The sequence below is a fragment of the Marmota marmota genome, unplaced genomic scaffold (assembly GCF_001458135.2).
Source record: "Marmota marmota marmota unplaced genomic scaffold, marMar, whole genome shotgun sequence".
NCBI classification, from domain to species: Eukaryota; Metazoa; Chordata; class Mammalia; order Rodentia; family Sciuridae; genus Marmota; species Marmota marmota.
The window spans coordinates 54980494-54998016 of record NW_026000037.1 but is presented as its reverse complement, the minus strand read 5'-3'; the positions used below and the strand labels follow the sequence as shown (position 1 = coordinate 54998016).

The 17523-nt window shown below is 38.3% G+C and overlaps 1 protein-coding gene across 1 annotated transcript in view; it reads left to right on the top strand.

Annotated features, from left to right (window-relative positions):
• Stk39 (serine/threonine kinase 39) overlaps positions 1-17523 on the top strand; it is a 234037-nt gene that overhangs the window by 166917 nt on the left and 49597 nt on the right. The window contains exons 15-16 of the mRNA XM_015479274.2: positions 12076-12128; positions 16736-16804. Coding sequence (XP_015334760.1) covers positions 12076-12128; positions 16736-16804 — 122 coding nt within the window. The remainder of the gene's footprint in view (positions 1-12075; positions 12129-16735; positions 16805-17523) is intronic.

The following is a 17523-nucleotide window of genomic DNA, read 5'->3' as shown; positions in this document are numbered from 1 at the left end:
CAGGAAAGGAGAAGGAATGTGGAATGAATATGTAAATATACCCAGGGAATTTTACCTTTATGTGTAAGTAGAATAATCAAAAAATAAACAGACCAATAAAAGGAGGCTCAGTAAAACAGAAGAAAGAGAATGGGGAAAGGGAGGAGGGAAAACAGGGAGAATGTGAACTGAAGTCGAATTTCATGCATGTATGAATTTGTTGGAATGGACCCAACTCCTATGTTTAACTGTAATGCTCCAATTAAAAAATTAAAATTGCCACAAAAAAGGAGCTTGCACAAAGAATTTGTCCTTGAAATTAATGCCAAGCAAAACAACTACTTTTCATGTTTCTTGTTTTGAAAAGTAAGAATTGTACTATGCAGTAGTTTCTGTTCTCTTTCTTAGCTGCAAGCAAAGTTAACTCCAGTGCTCAGCTAGAGTAATTGTATCTCAAGTATGTGGTAATATCTCTGTATGTTCTTTAACTAATTTGTTATTTTTTATTTTAATTTATTTTTGTGGTGCTGGGGATCAAACTCAGGGATTTACAAATGCTAGGCAGTCACTCAATCACTGAGCTACACCCCCAGTCTCTGTTATTTTTAATAACTAAATGTTTAGTTATATATCTAGTTAAATTTTGAAATGATTTTAACAGCCGTTTTGCAAGAATTAAGTAAACTAAATAAATAGTACGCAAAGAATATCATAGTTGTCTATAGTACTTAGAGTTTGTGATGGTTTGTTCCTTGAAGGAAACTTCTTTTGTCTTAAAAGAAGTTTAAGAATGCTGCAAATATATGGAGCTCTTCTGCCCACCTCCCTGTATACTGTATCAGACTTTGTACCTACACCTCGCTGGCACGATGTCTAGATACAAAACGGATATTTACTAAATCCATGTCTTGCCTTTATCTTTCTATTATTAAGGATGTTGGTTTGAGAGCCCAGTGCATTGAACAAAGGTAGACATCACGGACACATTGATAAGTCTATGATTTCTCTACAGTAAAAACTAACACACCTTAAACTTCCATGAAATAATATTAATAAAGGCTGGTTTTTAAAAAGAGGCATATCCAAAGACCCTTACCTAATAAGCATTCTAAATATTTTTTTCTGCTACAAAAAAGTATGCCGTTTGACCAAACTATTATGTTGCTTGTCCTCTCAGCTGTACACATGAGTCTAGTTTTTATGTGGTCACTCCTTTCCCCTATTTCCTGGTAAGTAAAAAAATAAAAAACTTCAGCAAATATATTCACTAGACATTCTAAATGCTGAAAAAGACTACTTGTGACACATGAAAATATAGTTCCATAATCTTGATAGGAAACAGAGCCTTTATACTATAATCTGTCCACTTGTGATTCATCATGGCTGAGACAGAACACAATTGATTTTGTGCTGCGTAGGTGGAATATTAAATTTTTAGGTATTCAGCTCTGAAGTAAATAGGACAGAATGTGACCATTTCAAAAATCCTGAATGGTAGGTACATGTGTATTCATTCTGTTAGTTTTGGCTCTTTCCTCTGTATTGAAATGTTTGTTTTTTTAAAAAAAAATAACCCTAGAAAGCATTAGCAGATAGTGAATAAAGAGTCACACCTGTTCATTGAGGTTAGAGGATGGGTAAGGCAGGGCAGAGGAAATGGCTATGCCCTCTGCCATTTGGGCACAGAGATCCTCCAGAGGTTTCTGCTAAAGAAAAACACCTTAACTTAATGTAATCACTTTCAGATGAAAATGACTTTTTGTGGATAGAAAAGCCAGTTACTTGTGAGAATTTTTTTTTTTTTTTGGTAGGAGATTTATTCGTAGGTGTCAGCACTGTACTGCACGTGCAATCTGAAGTTTCTGTATGCAGGGCTCTGCCTGTGCACCTCTCATGTAGGTAGCAGCCATGTGAAATCACAGGCAACCAGACTACTTGCTCCCTACAGGCTGCAAATCTAAAATAGTCCTTCAGGCTGTGTTAAAATACAAAGTATCAGAGGCCCAAGCCTGAGGTTCTAGTTGCAGAAAACCCTGCAGACAATTAGCACATGAGGCCAAATCCTTTAAGATGTGTGGAGATACTGTACTTGAAGAAAATATTTGTGTGTGTGTGTGTGTGTGTGTGTGTGTGTGTGTGTGATGGAGACTGGAATCCTGGATGCTACCAACTTATATTTTCTAGGACAAGGGCATATTGGGGGTTTGTTGAAGTATAACAATAAAGGTATTTTCGCTCTTTAGAAGACTCATTGATAAAAGACTTTTGAGGCATATTAAATACAAGGGCAGGAGTTGGGGATGAAGGATGAGGTATGTGATTCATGATCATGTTTCTGGTGCACATGGTGCCTAAAGCTTGGAGATACATAACTGGAGAGGAGAACCCTGGTTTCAGGCAGAACTCTGGAGCACAATGCTGATGGGTACAATTGTGGCTCTCAAGCTCAAAATCTGCCACATCATTCATCTGAAGCACATTTCCACCTATAACATCGCTCATTGCCTAGAATAGTTCTTAACTTAGTGTAGGGGTATTGTGGGGTGGGGGGTACTTGTCAGAGATTGCACCTCTGATCACCCCACCTGCAGTTTGAAAACCACCAATCTAGTTTAAAGAGCAGTGGTCTAGCCAGGTGTGGTGGCACATGCCTGTAATCCCAGCAACTCAGGAAGCTGAGTCAGGATCGTGATTTCAAAGTCAGCCCCAGCAAAAGTGAGGCACTAAGCAACTCAGTGAGACCCTGTCTCTAAATAAAATACAAAATAGGGATGGGGATGTGGCTCTGTGGTCGAGTGTCCCTGAGTTCAATCCCTTGTACCTTGCCCTTCCCCAAAAAGAAAAGTGGTCTACACGTTTCAGTCCCAGGTGTCATTATTGCATTAATGACTCCTACTATAGGCCTGACACCTAGTAGGTGATCAATAAGGATTTATGGAGCATTGAGTGAGTTAACCAGCTGTGTAATCTTAGGCAAAACATTTAATCTCTTTAGCTTCAACTTCCTCACCTGAGGAATGAGAGGAATGGATTAGTTGACCTCTAGGGCCCCTTTCAGTTGTAAAATTATATGATTCTGTGATTGCACCTTTGCCTCAGAGGAAGATTAATTTGACAGGGGTGTGAAGGATGGGTGAGAGTGAGCACTAAGAGAGGGGAAACATCCCTTTTTCTGAGTTAATCTCCTGTTTCCTTCTCTACTACTGTTTTTAAGCACTTATTTACATTGGGTTGCCCCTCTAGTTACATGATCAGCTGCATTTCTCCAGGAAGATTGCAAGCTCTGCAGGGACTTGCTTTTTCCCTGCTTCTGTGTGCCTCAAAACACAAGGCATGATAATGCCTGGCGGCCAAGCCGGGGAGTTTGCACCATTTTCATATGGCTCATTTAATCTGCAAGGGATGCATTACTTCTGCTGCTTACCACAGAGGAAACTGAAAGTTAGCTGAAGCGGACTACTGAAGGTCTTGTTAGTAAGTGGGTGACCTGCAAATTGAGCTCCAATAACCAGTTGATGGGTGTGAGTCTCAGTTCTTAAGGCTTCCTAGTAAATTGACCTAAAGACTGTGCTCCGGGGAAGCCAGAGCTGAATGGGGGCACTTCTTCACACTGCTGCTAATGCTTCCTGGGTCTCTTATTTCTGGTTTGTGTTGTTGCAGGTTCCTTCAACTTATTCTGACATTGGCATTGTTTTGATGTCTCACTAAGTACAAGAACCTTTTGCTGAGCTACACATTTTTCTGCCAGGCGTTACACCCGGAAAATGGCTCCCTTGGCCTTCAATAGCCTTTTTTCCTTTTTCTGAGCACCTTAGTTTTCACAGTAGCAATCTCTATGGGTGGTATATGTTGTGTAAGAGTGTGTCTAAAGTATTCTTTGTTCACTGAATCATTTGGTCTTATTTGTGACCAATGATGGTGATTTGGCCTTCACTTTGTGGTGAAGTTGTAGAGAAATGGATGATTTGAGAATTCTTAAGGAGCCAGAACTCTCCTTGGTTGTTGGCTTTCACTGCCATTTACTCCCTAAGAACTGAGGAATATAAGGGCATTTAACAGAAGTGACACATTCCCTTTAAATATGTTGAGTTGGGTTTTTGTTGTTGTTTTGGTTGGGGGGACATCTGTTTGGACATTTGTGGAGCAATACCATATAGGCATTGCATAATGGATTTATAGCTCTGAGGAAGTACCTGGGATTGAGTTATTGATTTGGAACTTATCATCCAGGGAGGGATTAAGAAGAGAGAGAGTGGACCATAATCATTGCAAACAGGCAGACAGAGATAGAAGAGTATTGGGGGCAGATACAAAGGGCAGCTAAGGAACTGGGAACACTAGAAGGTTGTACCTCAGAACTAAGGGAGGGGCACTTTACAAAAGACAGATTCATAAACTGCATTCATTCATTTGCTAGTTCTTCAGCACATAGCATCTGGGTACCCCAGGCACTGAGGGGAAGAACAGTGAACACAGGAAGATGGGGCTGGGATTTGGAACTTCCTTCTAGTGGGGAGCCAGATATTGAAGTAATATCCACATGACTACTTTATGCAAAAGGTGCTCTGCAAAAACTGGGGGCTAGGAAAGCAAGTAGGAAAGGGGTTTACTCTCCTCCGGCTGCTCTCACTTGCTTTCCTGGCCTCCTGTGGAAGTCCTGGGTCTACAGCCCAGGAATCAGGAGAAGGAAGGAGATATAGGTGGACCTGGCAAAACCCAAGCAGGGGAAGAGTGGGAGAGAGGAAGTGGGGAGACAGGCAACAGCCAGGTCTGGGAGGGACCTGCTAAGGATTTTAAATTTTGTTAATAACAAGAAGAAAATGCACCAAGGTGGCATGATCAGAGTCGAATTCCCGTACGATAACTGGCTCTGGCAGACTCCGAGTGAGAACGTTGGTGCATGTGCAGACACATGTTTGGGAAGCTGGGAGTGCCTTGGTAAGGGCTGTGCACCTGAGCAGACGGCAGGTGGCATGGATAAGTGCTGGATAAGTGATTTTGGTGATATCCTACACTCCTTCTAAATCTCATTTCCCTCATTTTCAAAATAATAGGGGATGATGATAGTAGTGCTTACTTCAAGGGTGGTTTTGAGCATGGAAGGAGATAACACATGTAAAACACCTTGCATCCCAGCAGATGGTAAGTGGTGTTGTCGGAGGGCATTTAGTGCTGTTAATAACAAAACACCAGAGGCTGTCCATTTATAATGGACATATATTTACTGGCTTACAGTTCTGGGGCTTGGGAAGTCCAAGATCAAGGGGCTGCATATGATGAGGGCCTTCTTACTGTGTATAATCCCATAGTGGAAATGCAAATACAGACAGGAAAATGAGATCAAACTGGCAACCTCAAGCCCCTTTATAATCAGCGTTGTTGCGTTCACGTGGATGGATTTCACCTGACCTAAACACTTCTTATCAGGACCCGCCTGCCAACACTGCTGCACTAGTGAGTAAGTTCCCAACACAGGCTTTTGGTGGTCACATTCAAACCATAGCAGCTATGAATTATTATTGCTTCCCTGTCACAGCTGAGGAAACAGATTACAGATGACCAAACAGGTAGTTTGTGGCTTTGAACAGAGACCTCTGTCTCTACAGTTCTCATTATCTCTTCACCCTGTACTGGCTGCCTCCTGAGGTGGAGGAGGAACATCTGGCCAGCTTCGCAGAGCTGAAGTCCGTGTCTCCTCTTTAACCTGTGGAGATGAACTTCAGCTCAATGTGCAGAGTAGAACAAGAAGCAGGCTGAATTAAAATGACACCCTAATCGGGCTCTAGCCCAGCCTGTTGGAAAGGTTTTCATCCTGCCCCTGACCTAGAGAGAGACATTCCAAGAGCTGGTAGTGTGGGCGTCCCTTTAGAATTCCCTGGACACCAAGAACCTTACTCTGACCTGGAATTTCAAGTAAAAATAAGGGAGAAGAAGGCAGTTTTGTAAGAAATTTTTGGCTGCTTAGAAGAAGGGGCCATTTCTGGGTTCCTGGGAAATATGATCCCTTTCTCCTTCACAAAGCATTAGAACATCAGAGCTTGGGAAAGAGCGGGCTCTCATCCTGTCTCTCAAGCATCCTGTGCGGATGACAGAGACTCTTTCTGATACTCCCAACAGCATGTGGGCTTTGCACTTCTATACCTTTTAGTCACATCTGGTTCTTAGGGTGTGTGTGCCCCCTACCTCTGTTGGCAAGGAATAGGAGATGTTGACGTGAAGCTGGAGAATGCAAAGTCCTGAGCTGGCATTTTGGCTTTTGAGCCTTCTGAAGCAATGACTCTGTCTGATGGTCCTGACACAATACATTAAGAGGCACAGATGAGTGCTGCACCCTGTGAAATCTGTACTTCAGCAGCACCAGCCTTCTCATCTTCTCATCGGCTACCACTAGGAAGAGCTATGCCCACTCAGGTGATCCCCGTCACCATGCTTTTAGCCAGCTGCCCATGTGAGTGTTTACTGTGTCACTTGAAGATGAACTGAAAGAACAAGAAAAATTTTCCATGTGCAAAACTTATTTTGAATGCACATGGCAAAAAACCAAAAGAATTTTGTCAGTACTGAATAGCAGTCGCTAAAAACTTTTAAAAAATCAGTTCCAAGCCAGGCACAACAACATGTGCCTGTAATCCCAGTGATATGGGAGGCTGAGGCAGGAGAATGGCAAGTTTGAGGCCAGCCTCAGAATCTTAGTGAGACCCTGTCTTAAAATTAAAAAGGACTGGGATATGGCTGAGTGATAAAGTGCCTCTGAGTTCAATACCCAGTACCAAAAAAGAAAAAAAAAATAAATCTGTTTCAAGCTTCTTAGTTTATAGGTTATATTTTCTATCTGGTTAAATTCCTGTGACCTTATTTTTCTTTCCCATGATTAATTTTCATCCATTGAAAGCACAGACTGGTGCTCTCAGACTATGGGCTAATGCATTATGTATTTGCCTCTTTTTAGTAGATTCTTAAAAATAACATCAAAGTCTTAGCATTTCAGAAGACATTGTGCCCTTCTATTGTCCACAATTTATGTGTTAATATCAGCAGAAATGATAACTTATATTCAACCTCACTAAAGTGATAATAGACTGAATCTGACCCACACATAATTGTCAAAGTTTTTAAATTATGTATTTTCAATTTGAACTATGGAATTTCATATATAATGTTAAATTTCTTGATTACTTAGCAACAGTTGCTCAGATTCCTACCTGGCCATAACCAGCTTATGTTGAGTAGTAGTTGCCTCCCTTACAGTAGGAAATATGCTTTCCCACTGAAACAGCCCCCACATCTTTCTGTTCTTCAATCCACTCTCTGCTTTACTCATTTGAAGTTTCTTCAACAGTGCTTACAAATCATCAGCGAGAGTATAAATTGGTGCAACTTAGGTGAAGGAAAATTTGACAATACCTATCAAATTGCAAATGCACATAAACTTTGGCCAAGCAATTCACTTCTAGAAATTTATTGTTATACTCAGATATTTGCAAAACAACATGAGAACAAGGTTATTCTTTGAAGCATTCTTTATAATAATGAAAGATTGGAAACAATCTGTTTGCAGAATGGAACTAGTTCAGAAAAGATAGCAAGTTTTCACAAAGGAAAACTATGTAGCTGTACAGAAAAGAATGAGAAAACCCTCAATGAACTAATATGGAGAAGTTCCAAGGTATGACAGTATTAAGAAAAGAAAGACAGGGAACAAAACAGTGGATTTATTATGCTACCCTTGGCATTGAATGTGGGTGTATGTTGGCAAGGATATGCAGAAACACCTTAGGAAGAATCCACAAAAAGTCTAACATTGATCTCCTCTGAAAGGGAAACCAGATATTTGGGTAAGGCGTGAGGGAGAACTATTTTTTCACAGAACTAGCCATTGTACTTTTGGCCTTTAAAACCACTTGATTATATTGCCTATCTAAAAATATTAATTTCCTCCTGAGCCCTATAGGCATGTGGATTTTTGATGTAGGGTATGCATACAGTGAGCAATAAAGGGGGGTATGTGCCTAACCAAATGCAAGTGTTTTTACTTTAGGATTAAGAGTGTTTTTAATAAGAGTCATCACAAGCATGCTGGGCCTTGAAGCTGTTACTGTCAAGTTTTTATCATTTCCTCTGTGAAGTTGCACTGACTTAGTTTTGAGTTTTAAATCATACCTATTTTCAGCTTCCCTGAAATCAAGAGTGTCCTGTGCGACATCAATTAAAGTAGATGTACTTTCAATTAAAGGTGTTAAGTATGCATCTGAAAAGATTAATTCTTTATAAAAGGATGACCTTCAGTAGTTAGACCCAATTAGGCATTTTTCCAACTATATTTCATCTTGATGGGACAAGTCTACTACTCACAATCAATCACTGTGATCTTTTCAAAGGTGAGCGTCTTAGGTTCAGAGTCATAAAAGACTGCCTTGACTAGGCCATCCCCATGACTTGAACCACAGCAGACATAGGTAGAGATTGTGGGTGTTGGATGAGACTTTCTGTGGTATTCATATATAAAGCATTAGGAAGCATGTGATGATATTCCCGATAGAGTTCTTACACCTCTCTTATTGCAGTCTTAGTAGAACAAACTAATTTAAATAGGACCAATCAAAAGAAAAAGGTCAAAGGATGCCAATTAGTATTGAATCAAATTCTTTTATATTTTTTCCTCATTATGTCATTTCATTATTAAATGCATTATTAGTACTTGTTTTCCTAGTGATCGTTTTTTTTTCTTATTGGACTACTTTCATTCTAATTTAACCTCTGTTCATACACAGCACACCACACCAAGATGATTAAAGATACTAATGGTTGTTGGTGGTTTTATGATAATATGCACAATCTTAGGGAATCTTGTTCTTTTAAAGATGATAGGAATTGAGCATTGCTGTTTGTATTGGTTTCCAATATAGACTTATTTATCCTCACTCTGCCCTTCATCAAATTTGTAAACTTAGAGAAGCCATTGAATGTAATAAACTAAAAATGCAGCAGGGCAGAGCGAGAAGAAAGATGAATAATGGGAAATTAGCTATACCCCTTTGCATATCTCAAAGGCTGATTGTTGGAATCAAATGAGATTACACACACGCACACACACACACACACACAATATACACTTTTTCCCTGGTATTGGAGAAGGATTGGTTCCAGGATCTCCCACACAGACCAAAATCTACAGATGTTCAAATTCCTTACATAAAATGTCAAAGAATTTTCATGAAACATTCTCTTGCATATTTAAATTATCACTAGTCTACTTTTAATGCCTAATACAATGTAAATGCTATGTAAATAGCTATTATAATGTTTAGGGAATAATAAACAGAAAAAAAGTCTGTACATGTTCAGTACAGACACATTTTTTTCCTGAATATTTTCAAATTGTGATTGGTTGACTTCCATGGATGCAAAACCTGTGAATTTAGAGGACCAGCTGTGTTTGTGTGTGTGTATCTATGGAGATGTATTGACAGATCTATCTAGATAGACATGTAGCTATAAATATAGGGGTGTTTGTGTGCGTATGTGTTGGTGGGGGGAAGGAGAGACATATCTCTATGTTGCTTAAAGTACGGCCCAGTTACCCTGGGAATTCATTAGATCTTTAGAGAGCTCATGAGGTCAAAACTTTATAATAATATTAAAAAAATATTTACCTTTTCACTTCATGATTTCACACATGTTCAGTGGAATTTCAGTGGTTACCTACCTGACACTCAACATTGCAATAGATCTCTGAAACAGCTATAAAAATGCAGCTACCTTAAGCCAAACATTAGAGAGGCTTGCAAAAAGGTCAAACAATATATTTTTTCTTTTGGAAAAGAAAGTTTTTTTTGTTTTATTTTGTTTTGTCTTTCACACTACTGTGGACCAAATTCAAGGCCTCATGTGTTAGGCAACCACTCTGCCACTAAACAACAACCCAGTCTAAAAATAATTTTTCATAAAAATACGTACATACATGAGATAAATTAATGTCATTCACAATTCAATTAATCTTTAAAGTTTTATGATTTTTAACTTGTAACAGTAAATTTGTGTGTGTGTGTGTGTTTTACTGGATATTGAACACAAGGCTTCATACATGCTAGGCAATACTGAGCCATATATCCCCAGCCCTTTTATAAGTTTTGACATAGGATCTCACTATGTTGCCCGTGCTGGCCTCAAACTTGCAGTCCTGCAATACTATCCTCCTGCCTCAGCCTCCTGAGTAGCTGGGATTACAGGCAAGTGCCACTGTGCCTTGCAAAACTTCTAATACAGTAAATCTTGATAGAGTCCCTATATAAACAAAATCCCTGTGGGGGACCTAATACTTTTTAAGAATGTAAAGGAGGTCTAATACCAAAATGTTGGAGAACTGCAGATATATAAGAGCACTATTAAAAATACATGGTGATACATACAGTTTATTAAGACACTTTAGGCTGATCAAAATAATGTAGCTTGCAGACAGCCCTTCCACTGTTAGTCACTGATTGGTAATGGCACTTTCTACTGTCAAGGTAGGAATGTGTAGTTGGGGTCCAAGAGGATCTGTGAATACCATATAATTATCTTCAGTTTCATGCATTGGTCATGCGTCTACTTTTTTATTTTTAGAGTATATATACCATTTTCACAGTTGTCAGATTCCCAGAAGATCCTAATGGAAGCACACCTATAAGATTTGCAGAAGGTCCCTGGTCCTATTCTGTTCCCAAGAAGAGCAGGGATAATGTCCAGGTGGGAATCCTTCAGGGAGCTGCAGACATCATGGCTCAAGGACCTCTTGTTTGAGCTTAGGTTTTTTATTTCTCTCCACAGCACTTGTGGAAATTAACTTTTATAGGCACCGAGAAGGCCTTTCTTCTAGTGGGTATTAGGCCCTTCACTTTCTTAAGGCCACCTTGCACTTAGTGTGATAGGATAAGGTAGGACATAAAGACTGGAGATCAAGCCATTGACCAAGAGGGGCCCAGAGACCGTATCATCATGGTGTGGCCGCTGTTCACAGGGACCAGGAGATATTGCAGAGGTTTAGAGAACTAAGCTGAAGTGCTGAACAGGGCCTGCTCAGCCTGGCCTACACTGGTAGGAGGACATTCAGGGGAGGGTGTTCAGCCATCTCTGTCTGCTTCTGTCTTGGACACCTTGCTGCTGAGCTAGTAGTTGAATTCTGATGTAAATTACTAGTTTCCTAATGCAGTTCCATAAGGTGTTAATAAACTTTATTAACTTTTTAACTTTAAACTTTAAATTCTGGCATCTGTTGAAAGGTGCTTATAATATTTTAGTGTTATGAGAACCTAAAATATTTCTGATTATAGCTTGCTGCCACTTATTATCATTTCTTGAAATTCAATAGAAGTAGAAAACATGTATTCTAGATATTTATTTGTTTATCTCCAGAGTGTCATTTATTTTTTAATTGCGTATGTTACAGTTTTATGTAAGCATTTTATATTTACTTAAAGTTTTATGTATACAATGGGCAGTTTCATAACATTCAGAGGTCTGGGTATTTAGATACATAACTATAAAATGCATACCTTGGGCTGGGGTTGTGGTTCAATGGTAGTAGAGCTTAGAGCTCCTGCTTAGCATGTGTGAGGTACTGGATTTGATCCTCAGCACCACATAAAAAATAAATAAGTAAAGTTATTAAAAAAAGTGCATGCCTTGTTTTGGGCATTTTCTTGCTTGTTTTTAACAGGACTATTTCTCCTTTTTTTTTACAATAAAATCTGTATTTCCAGGGAAAATATGAAAAAGCATGGATTATCATTTATTGTGGACTAGAGGCACCTAAAATTTTAAATTATGAAATTAGATTTATGGTTACTAATTTAGTACAGATTTTCTAAAATTAACATTTTGTTTTTGGAACTTTGTGATACAGGTATGTTTAAATAAGGTAAATTAAATTAGATGAATAAATCTTTTCATTTATTATTATCATAACCATTTCTTTCAGTGGAGGAAATATTTGGAGGTCATCCAAACTAAAATGCTAACTATGTGTTAGTAGCATCTTGTAAAACTTGGGATTTATTTAGTTTGATTAAACTTTGCTTCATTAGGTTTTAATGTGCTACATGTTATGTATTTCAGAAACTCCAGAAAGGAACTTAATGATATACGATTTGAGTTTACTCCAGGAAGAGGTGAGTTTTAATTCAAATTATTATTTTAGTGCTACAAGAAGCATTTCAGAAATTGATTGCAAGCATGTGGTTATAATTTGCTATTCAAAAATGCTTTGTCTAAAAGCAAAGGAAGGAAGGAGGGAGAGAGGGAGGGAGGGAGGAAGGAAAGGAAGAAAGGAGTTTTGATAATTGTAAGGATTCAAAACTGAACCACTACTGACTGCATGAATCCCGTTGACACATGCGGTACAGTGCACACTCACACATATAAATTGGATATATTAGCTCAACCATGAAAATAAGTACTGGCATGGTAATGGGAAATTATGAATATATAATGAGAAGCACCAGCAGTCCTAATGAGTGTTGAGCAGCAAACAATGGTGTCATTCAAAAAGGTAGCACTCTTTGCCTCTCGGTCTCAATTCAGATTTCAGGAAACCTCTCTTGGGGAGTGTTTGTTGCCTCTTTTAGCTCTAGGCACCAGGGGTGAGCTTGATAGGAACAATGTCGATTGTCTAGTAGTATGCAGTTTGAGTATTTTAAATAAGTTGTTGCAACTGCTTGAAAGCTGGTCTGGTTGTTCCTTCAGCTCCTGCATGCCTGAAATAAAGGACCATCTTTTATCTTTTGCACCTAGAAAAAAAAGATTGGTTTGCCTTAGAACCTAAAATAATCTTGGTTAAGTAATAGATAAATAACATTTAAAAGTTTCCAGAGATCACAATACTAATTGTTAAGAAAAAAGTATACTATTGCAACTATTTGGTTTTTAAACAAAATAACCCAGAAAACTTTAAAATCAGATGTTAATGCTAAGACCATAACAGTTTTTCATGACCTCTAAGTTCAGATTTTTACATAGATGAAAATGGTTTCCTCAATGTCTATATTGAAGACCTTTCTTTTTAAAAAAAAATTTAATTTATTCTAATTTGTTATACATGACAGCAGAATGCATTTTAACTCGTAATACACATATAAAATACGTTAGTCTCATACATTTTAATTTACAAATATATGTAATATTTGATTTATTGGAGCTTCACATAAATTTTAATTTGACTAAATAAATTGTATTTGCTAAAATTCTGAAAACTCCGAGGTGCAAGGACTTTCTACCTTGATAGCTGTTCACTAAGTAAAATGTCTTGACATCATGCTTCTGTCACTTGCAAGGAGAAAAACAAACTCAAATGCCCCTGGAGCCAAAGTAAATGGTGGGGCACTTCAGGAGACAGGGCAATTTCATCTAATATATTGATGTTCAGTTGTTTTTTTAAATAACTTTTTAGTTATAGATGGATATGTGATACCTTTATTTTATTTATTTATATTTATGTGGTGCTGAGGATCAAACCCAGTGCCTAACACATGCAAGGCAAGTGCTCTGCCACTGAGCCACAATCTCAGCCCTGATATTCAGTTTTGAGGGAAAAAAAAAATTGCTGACAACTAAATAAAATATGTTCCTGGGCTATATGTGGACATTGACTCCTGCTTTTGATCTCTAGTCTTCTGTAAAGGCAAAGATTTCATGATTTCCATATATTTAAATTAAACTAAAATATGAAGTGTCTTTTGCAAAATAAATGTCCATAGGGCCCTCATGAATTGCTAATTGATTTTTCTTTCCAGAAATCTCCATCTTTAACAATTTAGAGTCTGTCTGTAGAAATTATACAGCACCACTCAGGGTTATCAACAAAGCTATTTATTTTATCATAATATAAAAATACTGACCAGACAATGCTGTGATAAAAATCTAGTAGTTATACACTATCTCAAATACAGTAAGTAGAAAGAACAGAGTCTTATTTTAAGGTTGCTTCTTTTCATCTAATTGTTTGAAATTAACTATGGCAATGAAAATAAATTTTAATTTTGAAAGGTAACAAAGGAACAAATTTCCAAGTTGAGGATTTCTCTGGATAGGCGAGCCCATTAATGCATTTGCATTACTGGTCCATTTGTACTGGCTTTGGCAGCCTCATTTGCCAGGGCTCATTTGAGAGTCTCTGCTTTTGTTACCCAAACAGAAACCATAGCATTGACTTCTCAATGCTAGTGCACCCTTACTGAGCAACTGAGCACAGACCCATTACTAAGGGAAGCCCCACATACATTTCACTGCACTTCCATGAATCCTGATACTGTCTGTATTTCAGACATGATCTGCAGTGAATCCTGTGGATGCACACCAGCTGGACCCTGAGTTTGTGCTGTGTGTAAACATGAATAAGTATATACAGCATAAAACATAACACAAATAAAATATTCTCTGTCCTCATTAGAAGACAAGTCCTTTGTGTTTACTCTGTCACTGTAGGCTCTGGAAGCCAGACATGAATACTAGATTATTTGATCCATTGATATAAAGAATGTTGAACAGCTGAAAGAAAAAATAGATTACTAATGAAACATGAAATAATTATTTCACATTTCTTTTCTAAATTGTTACTTATGCTTTACTTACGTGCATACAAGATGACTGCATAATGGCACACACACCGATGTGGACTACTTCCCATTTTGGCCAGCTTATTATCACCCATTTGCCATTTTGATATGACTCATCTGGTGCCCAAGAGTCCTGAAAATAGAAGGACATGCTGTACACTTTAATCATTTGGGAATGTCTGTTCACCGTGGTACTGTTTTAGTGCTAGCCTTCCATGTGGCTTTGTTTGACTATCCCATTTTCAGCTACATTCTGTGATTGCAGCTCCTTACTCAGGTATAAGATCTTATTGCTGCTTTACAGCTGGTGTAACACATTGAAATGCTTTAACAGATGATCAGTCACTGAAATATAATGACTGCCTCCTGCACACCCAGTGCCTGCTAGGTGTTAGATACTTTAATTCAATGTGCTTCTGTTCCTGAAGACTTGGGTGGCATCCAGGAAGGTGGAGAATCGAGGCTGAGTGTTCCAGCAGCTTCAGAAAGAGAAATCACGTTCAGGGTAGAGCCTTTCATTATGCTATCCTGGGTTCCACCTCAGGGGGTCATTTCATCACAAAGGGACTTTTATAAGGTTCCTTTTGTACCTCTGATGAAAAGGACAAGGCCCAAGATAAGTTCACTTAATATGGGATTTCATAGTTAGTAAGGTTTCTATATATTTTTTTGCCATTTTACTTCATTTTGTCCCATTGTATGATGATCCCATTATGAAATGAAACCAGTAAAATGGTAAAATAACATGATTTCTCTGAAAGTATAAAGAATATACATTAGGTTTCAAATTATTATTAAAAATTTGAGGAATTGGGCCAGGTGCAAAAGGGAGACAAAGAGAGCAGGAGGGTGGAAGGTGCCTTTCAGGTGAACTTTGTGCCATTGTCATTAGCATCTTCCTTGCCAATTTTTTTCCCCCAAGTACTTTCTATGTGACAAACACTGGGCAGAGCACTTCAAATGCCAAGAATTGTGAAAGACAACTGTAGCTGCAGCTACATACTCATGTGTGTGCATGCATCTCTCTCTCTCTCTCTCTCTCTCTCTCTCTCTCTCTCTCACACACACACACACACACACACACACACACACACACACATATATATTTAATTCATTTGCAAGCCACCAGGGCCAGTTTTTGCTGTGGGCAGCTCTTAGCACGTCAAACTACAATCCGGATTTAATGCCTGTTGGATTTAGCAGCCTTGAGTTGCTTTACTTTGAGTTGCTCCCTGACTTTGGAAGACACTGATATCAAGCCTCCAACTACAGCTGCAGGCTGCCCAACCAGTTTCTTTGTATCTAGCTACAGTTCTGGATGTTTGTGATGTTGCCAGAGGCTGTGGAGACCAAGTCACCTCTCTCGTAAAAACATAGAGGTCTGTAATGGTTCTTTTGAGCTTGTGGTAATTTCTCAATTCCTCTTTATAAAGTCTTCAAATAGAAGATAACAGTGTTATCATGTTCATTCATAACCCTTCAATTAAGCAATTTCAGCTATATTCACTTGCCACAGCCTGTTCAGTCCCATCTTTATGAGATTGCCAACTCCTGTCACTTATCATTGAGAAACTACATTATTTTACTCAACCACATTTTCTAAGAGAATGAATCTGTTGCTATCAGACGATCAATGTCATGTTAAAGGAGTTTCTTAATAGCATGAAACTAAGTGGCTCATCTTAATAGTCCAACAAGCTCACAGGCTGTTTATACCAAATTTAAGGTTGTATCAGATGCCACTCATTCGGCCTTTGCCATAAATTCTGAATCAGTAGCTAGAAAAGGTTTGATGGTGGCTGGATTTAACCTTGGCTAGAAGAAAAGCAGCATCACGGGGAATGGTTTTATCTCCTAGAAGTGTGTTTGAGGAGGAATTCAGATCATAACCAGAAGGCAAAAGTTTTTTGGTTCATCAAAAGTGGAAAAAAAAAAAAAAACAACTTTATAAAACATCTGTTGAATAAATAGCAAGATGCAAATTGTACATGGTGAAATATATTTTATGTTGCTTTTGATTTTTTTTCTTCTGACAGAATCTGAATTACTGAATTAAAACTCTTGTGGGTGATTTTTGTAAATGAAAAATATATATTTTACATTGTACTGGATTGTTGATTTTTATTTTATGGTTACTAATACATATTCATTTCACATTTGGACAGATACGGCAGATGGTGTATCTCAGGAGCTCTTCTCTGCTGGCCTGGTTGATGGTCATGATGTAGTTATAGGTAAATTGTTTTTTAGTATGCAGTGTCATTTTCTTGATGTATCACGTGAAAATGTGTTTGTTTAGAAGCAAAAATTTTCACTAAGGAATAATTCATTCTACATTTTTAAAAATTCTTGATGAATTCTTACCTATTATGTGAAAGTCAAAAGCTCTAAATATAATTCTCTCCCATTTACCTGGACGTGATTTATCAGATGAGGAACCTCATTTATTGGACACATAACAAAGAATCCAGAACTAAGATCCAAAGTCTACCATGTAGCAAAAATAAGATACAGTAAATTCCATGCACCGAAGTTTGGGAACCTTTGAGGCCATTTCTCATAGTTTCTCTATCCTTTCTAATAAATCCAGATGTTAGTTTCCCAACCTTCAGCGGTACTTATCATGAAATCTAGGTTGGAGGGGACTTTAAGATCATTCAGCCTAGTTCTTTTGTTGTATGGTTAAGGGAACAAATTTCCCAAAGAGGTTCTGAGCTTTGTCCAGAGTCATGCAACTGGGTTTTGGCAAAGCCACTTCACTTTGAAACTGTGGGTCTTTCTACCACTTTGAGAATCAAAAGATAGTTGCCTGGAAATGGGAGAGTCTGCTAGACGTGAGCCCACTGAGAGGAGCAAGCAACAGTGGTTGGACCTCCTGACCGGCAGAGGAGGTGGAGATGCTTGAAGAGGCAGGTGAGGTCACTGAAGAAAACCTGGGATATCCTGGTTCTAC